Source organism: Saccoglossus kowalevskii, chromosome 6, assembly GCF_978046115.1.
Source record: "Saccoglossus kowalevskii chromosome 6, keSacKowa6.1, whole genome shotgun sequence".
Lineage (NCBI taxonomy): Eukaryota > Metazoa > Hemichordata > Enteropneusta > Harrimaniidae > Saccoglossus > Saccoglossus kowalevskii.
In genome coordinates, this window is record NC_140646.1 from 25,318,883 (window position 1) to 25,332,600 (window position 13,718).

At 33.9% G+C, this 13,718-nt stretch overlaps 1 protein-coding gene across 1 annotated transcript in view; it reads right to left on the bottom strand.

Annotated features, from left to right (window-relative positions):
• LOC102804320 (uncharacterized) overlaps positions 1-12,436 on the bottom strand; it is a 31,491-nt gene extending 19,055 nt beyond the window's left edge. The window contains exons 1-4 of the mRNA XM_085500256.1: positions 12,335-12,436; positions 10,971-11,226; positions 6,197-6,317; positions 1,294-1,408 (exon numbers count right to left, since the gene is read on the bottom strand). Coding sequence (XP_085356382.1) covers positions 1,294-1,408; positions 6,197-6,317; positions 10,971-11,226; positions 12,335-12,372 — 530 coding nt within the window. The 5' untranslated portion in view covers positions 12,373-12,436. The remainder of the gene's footprint in view (positions 1-1,293; positions 1,409-6,196; positions 6,318-10,970; positions 11,227-12,334) is intronic.
• Positions 12,437-13,718: the final 1,282 nt, after the last annotated feature.

Genomic DNA, 13,718 nt, shown 5'->3' on the forward strand with positions numbered 1-13,718 from the left:
AATGACAAAAATATTCACCAAAATTATAGAATCGAAGATATCATCACGAAATGAACAAATCTGAGAAAGGTCTACATGTAGTATCTAAATATGTGATATCAAAGCAATCAGACTATTGGTTTTTTACAAGAAGTCGAAAATATCACTTTTTACCAAAAATGACAAAAATATTCACCAAAATTATAGAATCGAAGATATCATCACAAAATGAACAAATCTGAGAGAGGTCCACATGTAGTACCTATATATGTAATATCAAAGCAATCAGACTTGTGGTTTTTAACAAGAAGTCGAAAATATCACTTTTTACCAAAAATTACAAAAATATTCACCAAAATTAGAGAATTGAAGATATCAACATGAAATGAACAAACCTAAGAGAGGTCTACCCAAGGTACATATACACCAAGTATCAAAGCATTCAGGCTTGTAGTTTTCAAGAAGAAGTCAAAAAAGTAAAACATTGACACGGACGACGACGGACAATCACTCATATGATAAGCTCCGCTCGACAAAGTCGACAGCGGAGCTAAAAAGACATACTTTTCCATTACCTACAGGTCATGATCAAAAATGTTGAAAATTATGAAACTAGATCATGTTATGTGAAAAGAAGACCAAGTATGTCTTCTTCAGCATTCAAAAGACCCAAATTGCTGGATGTGAAAATATTTAAAATAATTATGAATGTACTGATTGAAATACTTAGATCAGATCACAAGATCCAATTACACATATCAGACATTTAAAAGTACAAGTTTTTTATTACAAATTGGGCCAAAGTATACCATTTTTAATGATTCATATCAATTTGTCACACAAAACAATTGAGTGATGTAATGTGATTGATTATATTATATTATAAAAAATATATAATTAAATTTTACCAATATTTTACAGGCAAAACATGTCGAGATCCAAAACTATCTGAGATATTGAAACCACAAGAAACAAAGTTTACAATGAGACAACAACACCAGGGAGGACAGATAAATTCAGTGTATAGACCTTTATCTATGCTATGAGCAAAACAATAAAATCATATTGTGAAAGATAAGATGGTAACAATTCACGTGTTTTTAGTCAAAATAAGACATATTTAAAGATCTACCATACAATAAATGCAATTTTGTTGTGTTTCAAACAGAACAAACATGGTATTCATATATTTCTACCATAATTAATTTCGCCACCTTTTTTTATTTGTTTGTGACTAGCAAGTTAGGTCTTCTAATTTCTGAAGTTCAAACAATAAAAAGTCTCTGAAATATCACAAAGTTGTGTTCAACTCACCTGCCAGGTATACCAGGTATTCGAAAAAATATCATTTTAACAGCTATCCAATTGGTCAATCCTCCGGCAAAGCCAAATATACCAACAGCACGCAGTACATACAGAAAATTCATCACTGAAAAATAATAATATTTACATTCAGAAACAAAGTCGCGTTTAGATTTTTCAATTCCAAGCTTTGCATGACATACACACATTAGGTAATGAGAATAAACATGAATTGCATAGTAATTACTGTACCGGTACTACTTCTTCCTAGTGGTACTATCCCCTATCTTAGCAAAAACACTCAGTTTTACACTATTACTCATGATTCATTTATAAATTGGTGTATTCTAATTATGTTATAATATTATTATAAAAAATAACTAATAAAAATAATGAAATGATACCAACAATTGGCAGATATTAGAAAAGCAATAATAGAAAAATATAATGATAATCCACTGATAAAAAAATGATTAAATTTAATTTCATCCAAAATATTTATTGTCAGACAACATATCCAATACTATCCTCTCAAGTCTATATGTAATGTGGAACATATTGAAATAACTACATTCCACTACATTTGACTCTCAATGCATGATTTAATAGAATCTTAATTTTGCTAAAGTGCCAACAATCTCATTTTTGAAAATGTACTTTATTTTAAATTAGCGACATCTTGAATTAGCGAAATTACAGATTAGCTAAACGACATGTTGTACAGTAGAAGATTATTCTTCACCAGTATTAATGATATTCAAATAAGATATAAATAATGCACAATCTTGATCTTGCTGTGATTTTAATAGGGTCTGCATATTAGGTTTCAATCAACTAGGTTGCTTGATACTCTGAGATAATTGGAGCTTGAACACAGCAAGGAATGTTTTGCTCCCTGTTGTCTTTGGGAAGGGGGGGGGGAGTGTAATAAGCAAGCTCTTACACTGGCAGTATTTATGTAATACCAGTCAATCACTTTCTGATTGGCAGAGGGCATGATCCAAGAGCTAGTACTCGTTTGTCAATTCAATAAATCAATCAAATTCCTTTGTGAATGCATTAAATTATAAATTGAAGCAGATGAACTGTATAAAAAGAGGTTACTATTCATTATTTATCCTTAACTAAGTTTAATAAATCCATGTTTTTTCACCAGAGGATATATTTCAGATGAGTGAAGTTTTAAACACAAATGCTTTATTTATCAAGAATGCATGGTCAAGAATAATTACAGAGACTTACTTAAATTATATAATTAATTTATGTATTAATTTTGGGGTCTAGCCTGACAAAAGCCGTATGAAAAACAAGAAGCAATGTTACACTTATCTGCTTGATCCCAAATTAAGATTGAATTTAGTGAAAATTTCAGAAAAGGGAACAAATTAACCCAAATTTAAGGGAGAAAAGAATTTGGCGCTCAAAGGGTTAAACACAAAATTCAACTTTTCATACTCTTCACAAAATAAATATGCATTATCTATATATTTTTTTCAAAATCTGTAATGGATAATATCTACATGGTATATAAATTTGGTCAAAAAACAAAAAGAATATAAGAAGAAAATGTGCATTTGGTGGGATCAAAAGATTAAATGATGGGCGGGCCTGTGAACACATAGTAACTGATTATGTCAGACTAGTTTGAGTAATTTTCTACCACAACTTGATTGCAATGAATTGTTTGGACAAGAGAAAATTCATTATACTGTCTTGATTTTCTATACTATGCTAAATATAGGTAGATAACATATAATTTAATATTAGAATCCCTGCAATGTGATGTATTGAATCTTTGTTAGCATGAGAAATTGACTTGATGAAGTCGCATTGTGACAGTATTAAACAGTGGAGAAGTCATCGAGGTCTAACCATTTGAGTGCCAGTCAACTTTTGTCACATAATTTTCCAAATCTTTCAACAAGACCTGTAGCCAGTAGTAAACTTAGCTCATGTGGTCCAAAGTGAAAAAAAAAAGTTATAGAAAACTAAATAAAAACAAGTAAAAGGTATTTTGCACCAAAATCGTGGCTGGAAAAATTATGCAATACAAAGGGTTAATACCGTAGCTATAATACATATAGCAGATGTGCTGTTCTTGTTCATTTAAAAACACAACATTCTTCAATGATTTGTGGAGGAAGTGACCAAAATGATTAAATTATTTGTAACGTCAAATCTTGCTTCTGCGTTTCTACATAAAAAGAATGACATCAGACCCCACCCACGCATGTATATATCATTGTTGAGCTGTGTTTACCCAAAGTTCACCCATTGAGGGCATGAACTGACTCGCGTACTCTCGCATTAACGTTTCCCGGATTTATAGATTGCATAAATGAGAACATAATCTTTGTGTTTAATAGGTAAGGTTAAATGTGCCTAATTCAACAAATAATTTACAGTTGTTACAACAGAACTTTGAATGAAAAAAATGTCTTGAATGCTCATACACTTCTGCATTTGTTTTTTAAATTTACTAGTGAATTTCTAAACATTGTCCCAATTGCTAATATACTTGAAACATTGTAGACAACCCTCTCAAAAATTTATCACAACGACCTTTCATTATATTGTCAAATAAATAAATATGATAGAGTAAACAAGCAGCCTGTCAGATGAGATAGCGTCGCTGTTAGCAATGCACATTTCAATTCAAGCATTTACAATGTGGTGATTTGTTATTCGAAATCCTGATGGTCAAATCAAGCTCGGGCTTCCTGATACAAAAAGAACCGACAACGCTGAAGAAACCACACGAGCAAATGAAGAAGTAACTCCAGTTTTAGAAGCTTCTGGGCCGCGTGGTCAAAAGCGAAAATGTGGACACTATGAATTTTACAGTCCCAAATCCTGTACGAAGATCGGCAAATACGCAGCCGTAAATGGCAACTCAAAAGCAGCCCGCCATTTTACAGTAGTCTTGGCTAAAAAGATTAACGAAAGTACAGTTCAGTCCATGAAAGGTTCGTACTTAAAAGAACTTCCAATGTCAAAGCAGCCCGTAACTAGCATGCCACATGCAAAACGGGACCGACCACTTTTGTTGGGCGAACTCGATTTAAGAGTTCAGCGATACGTAAAAGGACTAAGAGGCGGGGGTGGCATCGTGAACAGAAATATCATTGTGGCCTCTGCACTTGGTATTATGTTACAGAACAACTGTGCACTTCTACAAGATCATGGGGGACCTACCCAACTTACACAAACATGGTCAGAATCATTGCTTCGTCGTATGGGATTAGTTAAAAGGAAGGGCACAAAGGCGGCTAGAAAATTGCCAGTAAATTTTGGCGAACTTAAGGCGTTATTCTTAGAACGCATTACAGAAGCCGTGTCAAACGAAGCAATACCTGCCGAGTTAGTGATCAATTTTGATCAAACTGGAGTCCATATCGAACACGTGAGCTTATGAACATTAACCCAAAAAGGAGACAAACAAGTCGCAATTATTGGGTTAGAGGATAAGCAGGAAATCACCATGCTATTTGGTGTTTCCATGGCCGGAAACTTGTTGCCACCACAAGTGCTATATAAGGGGAAAATCAGTCAATGTCATCCAAACTTTAATTTTGTCCCGAGTAGGACATTTACCACACTGCTAACCACTGGAGAAATGAGGACAGTATGAATCTTAATGCCAACAATGTTCTCCTTCCACACATCCAGAAAATTCGTAACCAACTTAGCCTGCCAGCTGAACAAAAATCTTTGGTGATATTCAATGTTTTTCGAGCACACCAAAGCGAGAGTTTTTTACAGAAACTCTGCGATGGTGGTGTGATACCAGTATTTGTTCCTCCTTGTTGTACGTCGGAGCTGCAACCTCTGGATCTCTCATTCAACCACAAGTTCAAAGAATGCTTGGAGGAGGTATTTAATGCATTGTATGCTAGCAAAGTAGTGGCAGCCTTAGAACATGGAGAAGATATCGGGCAAGTTAATGTTGATTTGCAGCTGTCTATTCTGAAGCCCCTGCATGCAAATTGGCTACTACCCATCTATGACAGTTTGCGAGACAATCATGAACTCATGATGGATGGATTTGATGGATCCATTAAGGAAATCATTGGCAATAATTGGACAGCTACATTGTAAATTCCTAATTTCCGAGTTACTATTGTTCTCACGAAATTCGATAGAGGGCGTTCTCAAAGTACCCGGATGACAATCCGTTCAACGTTCGTGGTGGGGTTGAAATTTGAGCGGCGTCTGCTGTAAGCAATATACTCAACGCCAGTGGATTCGAATGCGTCGTCGGGAACCTGAGTGGACGCCAAACTATATTCCTGGGTTTGTTCACGGCATTTTCCATCCTGCGCCAGTATTTTTTTAGTTCAATAACTGGAGACAGCCGTCTTTCAACCGCAGTTATACATCGATTGAAAAATGAAGACTCTGTCAGCTTCCCGAGACGAGCGCAAACAAAAACATTGAGCCGGATTTGATGGAAATTTCGCTCGTTGCCGATTCCCACATTGATCTTCTTGTTCAGAATCCTTATGATGGCATTTGTTTCGAAGTTGAAGTTAAAATAACTACGGAAGGAAAAAACGCGTGTCCATTTATGATAACTGCATCTGCTGATCGCCTGGTGGATCATATTAAATCAAACTCACACTACACAGTTACAAACACCAGAAACTAGTAAGGATTTTCCTTCATGGATCATTGCCGAATACACTCTGCCATAGTGAAAATAAATTATGTATTCTGCACATGATGAAGCTTTACGGAAAGTAAATAACCATTATCAAGTCGATATTCTTTCAGTCTGTTGGCTGTTGTCCAGTCATCAAAACAGCAAGAATTGTAGTTTTCAAAAAGTTGACATGGACAACAACAGACAATCACTCATATGATAGGCTCCGCTCCACAAAGGCGACAGCGAAGATAAAAAGGGAGATTTGGTTACCTGGCAATGGCATCTCTCTATGGATCCTAAGTACCTCTATTAACACTACACCAATAACCATTATGATAAAAAAAATAAAGACGAAGATTCCTCCTCCAGAGCATAAACCTGATTCATATACCTGAAAAATGTTTAAATTAAACAAAATTAAACCCAATAATATACATTATATACAATCAAAATTTGGATGCAATGAGCTTGGAATACTGAAAACTGCTTTTGTGAAAGACAAATTGTCACGAATTTCACGAGTCAGTAAAAATCATGAAATTTTCTAGCAGTATAAATTTCCCTGGGGTTCTACGATTTGGAATGCCAACGACTTTCGTGAAGTTTTGTCTTTACAATTGCCATAAAATCATTAAAACGTGAAAATTCACAGAATTTATTAGCAGAATTTCTGAAAATAAATGAACAGCATAATTGGGATCAAGTCAAAGTGAAATGGCAGTATGATAAAGAAGGGTAAATGAAGTCAGGTAATCAAGGTATTAGATTGCCTTAATTTGTTTAATAGGTTGCCTTGATTTGTTTAATAGGTTGCCTTGATTTGTATTAGGTTGCCTTGATTCGTATTAGCTTGCATTGATTTCTTCAATACGTTGCCTGATTTGTATTAGGGTGTCTTGACTTGTATTAAGATTGCCTGATTTGTATTAGGATGCTTAATTTACATTAGCTTGCCTTCATTTGTATTAGATTGCCTTGATTTGCATTAGATTGCCTTGATTTGTATTAGGGTGTCTTGATTTGCATTAGATTGCCTTCATTTGCATTAGATTGCCTGATTTGCATCAGGGTGTGTTGACTTGCATTAGCTTACCTTCATTTGCATTAAGTTGCCTTGATATGTATTAGGGTGTCTTGATTTGTATTAGGTTGCTTAATTTACATTAGGTTGCCTTCATTTGTATTAGATTGCCTTGATTCGTATTAGGGTGTCTTGATTTGCATTAGCTTGCCTTCATTTGCATTAGCTTGCCTTGATTCGTATTAGGGTGTCTTGATTTGTATTAGCTTGCCTTCATTTGCATTAGGTTGCCTTGATATGCATTCGGGTGTCTTGATTTGTATTAGGTTGCTTGATTTGCATTAGCTTGCCTTCATTTGCATTAGCTTGCCTTGATATGTATTAGGGTGTCTTGATTTGTATTAGGTTGCTTAATTTGCATTAGGTTGCCTCCATTTGTATTAGATTGCCTTGATTTGTATTAGATTGCCTTGATTCGTATTAGGGTGTCTTGATTTGCATTAGCTTGCCTTCATTTGCATTAGGTTGCCTTGATATGTATTAGGGTGTCTTGATTAGTATTAAGTTGCTTAATTTGCATTAGCTTGCCTTCATTTGCATTAGGTTGCCTTGATATGTATTAGGGTGTCTTGATTAGTATTAGGTTGCTTAATTTGCATTAGCTTGCCTTGATTTGCATTAGGGCGTCTTGATTTGTATTAGGTTGCCTTCATTTGTATTAGATTGCCTTATTTGCATTAGATTGCCTGATTTGTATTAGGTTGCCTTCATTTGTATTAGGTTGCCTTCATTTGTATTAGGTTGCCTTCATTTGTATTAGATTGCCTTATTTGTATTAGATTGCCTTATTTGTATTAGATTGCCTTGCCTTGATTTGTATTAGATTGCCTTGCCTTGATTTGTATTAGATTGCCTTGATTTGCATTAGATTGCCTTGATTTGCATTAGATTGCCTTATTTGCATTAGATTGCCTTATTTGCATTAGGTTGCCTTCATTTGTATTAGGTTGCCTTGATTTGTATTAGGTTGCCTTGATTTGTATTAGATTGCCTTGATTTGCATTAGATTGCCTTGATTTGCATTAGATTGCCTGATTTGTATTAGGTTGCCTTCATTTGTATTAGGTTGCCTTCATTTGTATTAGATTGCCTTATTTGTATTAGATTGCCTTATTTGTATTAGATTGCCTTATTTGCATTAGATTGCCTTATTTGCATTAGATTGCCCGATTTGTATTAGGTTGCCTTCATTTGTATTAGATTGCCTTATTTGCATTAGATTGCCTTATTTGCATTAGGTTGCCTTCATTTGTATTAGGTTGCCTTCATTTGTATTAGGTTGCCTTGATTTGTATTAGATTGCCTTGATTTGTATTAGATTGCCTTGATTTGCATTAGATTGCCTTGATTTGCATTAGATTGCCTTGATTTGTATTAGGTTGCCTTCATTTGTATTAGATTGCCTTATTTGTATTAGATTGCCTTATTTGTATTAGATTGCCTTATTTGTATTAGATTGCCTTATTTGTATTAGATTGCCTTGCCTTAATTTGTATTAGATTGCCTTATTTGCATTAGATTGCCTGATTTGTATTAGGTTGCCTTCATTTGTATTAGGTTGCCTTCATTTGTATTAGATTGCCTTATTTGTATTAGATTGCCTTATTTGTATTAGATTGCCTTATTTGTATTAGATTGCCTTGATTTGTATTAGATTGCCTTGATTTGCATTAGATTGCCTTGATTTGTATTAGATTGCCTTGATTTGCATGAGATTGCCTTATTTGCATTAGGGTGTCTTGATTTGTATTAGATTGCCTTGATTTGTATTAGATTGCCTTGATTTGTGTTAGATTGCCTTATTTGCATTAGGGTGTCTTAATTTGCATTAGGTTGCCTTCATTTGTATTAGGTTGCCTTGATTTGTATTAGGGTGTCTTGATTTGTATTAGATTGCCTGATTTGTATTAGGGTGTCTTGATTTGTATTAGATTGCCTGATTTGTATTAGGGTGTCTTGATTTGTATTAGATTGCCTGATTTGTATTAGGTTGCCTTGATTTGTATTAGGGTGTCTTGACTTGTATTAAGATTGCCTGATTTGTATTAGGTTGCCTCCATTTGCATTAGGTTTATGCTTTTCTCAACTGTAATAGTGTAATGACGACAACTGAATTTGCATATATGTGCTAAGAAAACTTTAAAAAAAAAAAAAAAGATTGCAAACTGTTAAATTATAAAATGTGTCAATCAAATGTTTTGACCAACACAGGAGCGTTTGATTGTGTATTGGTAAATGCTGCTATGACAACCTCATATTTATGTGTGAATATGAATTTACTTTTAGTGGAGCTTACTTGGATGCATCGGTGAAAAGTCATTGTGTAGTTACCGGGTATGTCAAGTTTCATTGAAATTGGCCCATTCATTTCCAAAATGTCAGTTGCAGACATTTTACATCCAACATGGCCACCAGTCGGCCATATTTATTAAACTGAAAACAAAATTGAACAAAAATATATATGCCATCATGTATTGCCTTTGTATAAAGTTTGAAAGAAACTAGTCAATCAAGAAGTACTCAAAATATCATTTTCTTACAGCAAGAAAGCTTGTTCCATAAATTTTAGTAACTTTTTTTACTAATGAAACTATGTGCATATGTGTCATTATAATTGACGCTACATGTCCTTACAGCAGTTCAGAAATTGTTATCATAAAAATAGCCATCAAAAGTAAAAAGCTGAGATGCACATAACCATTTTCACAAGAAGTATTTGTTAGTGTATAATTAATATTGATTGGATATGAAAACCTGTAAAGCTATCAAACTGCAGTGGGTTTTATTTGAATAGTCATGAAATATTCATTTGGCCATGTGTAAATCACATAACAAAATTTCTCATTTCCTGTGTCTGTGGGTAGAACTAATTAACAGATCGCCCATTTTACCTGCTAGGAACAAAATCAGTCATCTGCTCATGTACGTAAACAGACGTATACAGACGTCAATAGGTCAAACAGAGGGAAATAAATGCAGAAACAGTAGACTGTATCATGTCAGCCTAGCCATATGTGTTTTGATGAGAGTTTAATGATATATGTCTACTAACTGTGCATACAGATGTGTGTTAGCATGCAGTGATCAATCCAACAATTGCACAGTCTCAAATCGTGAATCAATAACATGTAACAGAGTTAAGAAGGTTCATTTACACATGATCTAATAAACTTCTGTAAAACACGTCTTTTTAGCTAGCATGTCATTTTAGTTAATTTAGCTAACCTGTAATTTTGCTAATTCAAGATGTCGCTAATTTAGAATACAGTATAATCTCACAATGAGATTGCTGGCATTTTTGCTAAATTAATATTTTGTTAATTCATGTATTCACTAAAATGGCAAGTAGCTATTTCAATGCGTTTTACAGCACATTGTCAAAAATGCAAATTTATATATTTATTAAGTGCTTCAGACGCAAAGCTTACAATTGCTTTTGCAAACTATGTATATTCCATTTTTAATGTTGTATTTAGTGACCATACTGCCGTATAATTTTAATATGATTGATGAAGAGACAATATTATTTTTAATGTTGACGAAGATGGCACGACCATTCTTTTGTTTTTGTAAACTTTTTATTGTATACAAGGCCAATGGCCTACATTACTGTAATAACATAAGAATAATTTGAAACCATATATTAAAAGTTGTCTTTGACAAAGACAAAAGAACAAAAGGATTATGAGAATGTAATAAAAGTGAAATAAATTGGGTTATTTGTAATAATAAGGGGGGAGAGATTTTTCTCGCAAATGTTTGTGTCTTCCACTTTCTGTAAAACAAATAGTTGGGTAAATGAATAATATATATTGTTTTTGCGTCAACATGTAGAAAAATATCCGTGCATGATTTAATTAGGCGAATCAAAATTGTTTCCAAAATGAGTGCATTTTCTAATAAACTTTAACCCTACAATTTCGTTGAAAATACAATTCCATGCAAAAATAAATCAGTTCTTACCGATTTTTTTTTTGTTACAACCTCAACTTCTTCATTTGGTATTAGAATACTAGTTTCATTTTCCCCAAAGTTGCGACTAGATGATGCCAATGACTCATCAGATATGTAAAAACTTGGTGTTTGAATGTTATTTCTGGAGTTCTCTTGATTTTCATTCAGTGCTTGTGATTCACTGCAATCATTGGCTTGTGCAATGAGGTCCACCAGTGATAGCTTTTTCACAGGCACTGGTTCGTCTACTTTGACCACCTGAAACCTGAGAAGGGGGCAATAATATTTCTTGAGTAGTTGAAAACGAACAATTGAAAATATTGTGAGAGATAAACTTTATATATACCGGTACTGCTAACAAGACTTAATAGGCCTTCTCACCACCAGACTTTCTTCCCCTAAATTTTTCTGCACTTTTCAATATTTCTGGAAATGAACCCCAATTTTGGAGCCAACAGACAAAATTTGAGTCAATTTTGAATTTTTACTCAAAAAGTTGACTATTTTGTCTCAATCTTCTGAAGGAAATAAGTGCAGACTATAAACAGGACTATTTTGTGAATTAGTGATGAAAAGAGTAAATTGGCGGTGAAAAGGTTAATCAGAGGTGATGAACATATGAAATAGGAGAAAAAAAAGAAAAACAGACAAGAAGACTGGTAAAAAAAAAATGGTTTTAAGCAAATTAGCCAAAGACATTTTTTGATCAGATCTGTGTTTCAGCAATAACATTTGAAATTAGTTTAAGTGTGAAAAGTTAAAAAAAAAACCTACCCACGTTTTTAATATGTGGACTCCACGAAATTTAATTTCAATTCAAAGTAATTAAAACGCAATAATACAATAATGTACGTAGTGCTTTTTGATAAGATTAAATAAATTTATGAAAAGATCGGCCAATTAGGTTCGACATTAAGTGAAAGAAAATTGCAGGACACATAATTTGTTGTTTACGGTCGTATACAATAAGGTCACGACGTATAAAATTAGGTCAAATGAGGTGAACATTAACGAACATACCACAACACTACCACAAGGCGACACTGAACGCAATACGTTCCGACTTGTCAACGCATATGCATTAGCGTTATCTAGCGATAATGACTACTTCGGCGTATCAATACTATAAGCGCATCGATATGCAGACTCGTACTCATGCTAAATCGGACCGAGGTAATTTGTCGCCAGTTGACAATAAATAAAGTATACGAAGTCTCGTTGAGAGAACATCGAGTGAACGACAGCGTGCTTACATGAATTCATTAAAAACGTCCCTGTAATGTTTTCTCTCTTGAAATTCATAACTCACTGAACATGTACACATACACCGTCAGCTTAATTAGCGGTAATTAATATAACTAACCGATACCTACCGACTGCTTGCTTTACGTCGCCGTTCTTCTTCCTCCATGTTTCACGTCGAAATGCTTTGAAATGCTGCGTACCCCTTATCTTTGTCGCTGTTCACACTTTCACTCATCGACGCGAAGACCGCACCCAGCGGCGGCGTCATGGATACGCAATATTTACAACCAATCTGAATAAATTCCGATTTATCTATAGGCTCTTTTTTTTCAATTTTCATACTTTATTATTGTACTTTTTGTTCATTGATGACTATTCTTTGGTTTTAAAAAACAAATAAAACAAGTTAAACAAAAAATAGTAGTAAATGTACAATAAAAAATATAGAAATAAATAACAATAAATTGGAGCCTATATCTACATCGGATTTTAATTAGATTGACAACACACAGATAACTGTATTTTTTTCACATGCAATTGTGACTCAAACTGCAAGGCCAGCAATTATGACGTCAGCAACACAGTGCATCATGTACAAAGATTAATCAACATAACCATGGTTTTGTATACGTCCAGTATTATGCATTAAGGTTTATTAACTAGTACATTGCTGTAGATGATACGTACTCAAAAATGAAAAATATTTTGCAAATAATATGTTGCATTTTAATGACCATATTTGCGTTGATGACCAAGGTGAAACATATACCTACTACTTCCATAATCGAGGAACTGTGCTTTGAAATGACGCATCCCTGGCATCATAGGATATCGTTCGACAAATATATGAAATATGATAACTGTGATTTGTAATGAATCGTATGTGTAAAGATTTGTAATATTTATGAAATGTGATGAAAATAATTATTTTGTCATTTTCTAGTATACCCACGGCAAGGAATCCCGACTATACTGTAAAGGGGGTAATTATTCACTGGGTTTTAATTTAGCTTATTTCGCTGACTGGAAAAATGCGCTAAATTAAAACACAGTGAATATGTAAAATTTAGCATAGAACACATTATCTAAATGATAAAACCGTGAATTTAAAACCCACAAAATATGCCTGAAATGGTAAATCAGTGAAATTTAAACCCAGTGAAAATTAGTCATTTTACAGTAACCAGGGGACTGATAACGATCTGGAGCGGAAGCTACCGCAGCTCTCAAACTGAAAAACAACTACACTATTGTATACTGACATGAGTGGTGCACTTTTTCTGTGTCCAGACACAAAAACTTTAGAGATATTAGGAGTTTAAGTTGAGTTTTAGTACATACGTGGTTTTGTTTGCATGAAAGTATCATACATTTTATTGTGTCTTCTTATTCCTGACAGAAACATTTTACTCCAGTAGCAAGTCAAGTCCAGGAGATTGTGCCGAAATATCAATATATTAATAATTTATTTTCATACCAAGATAGTATCTGGATAAGCGACTTTTAGAGGTA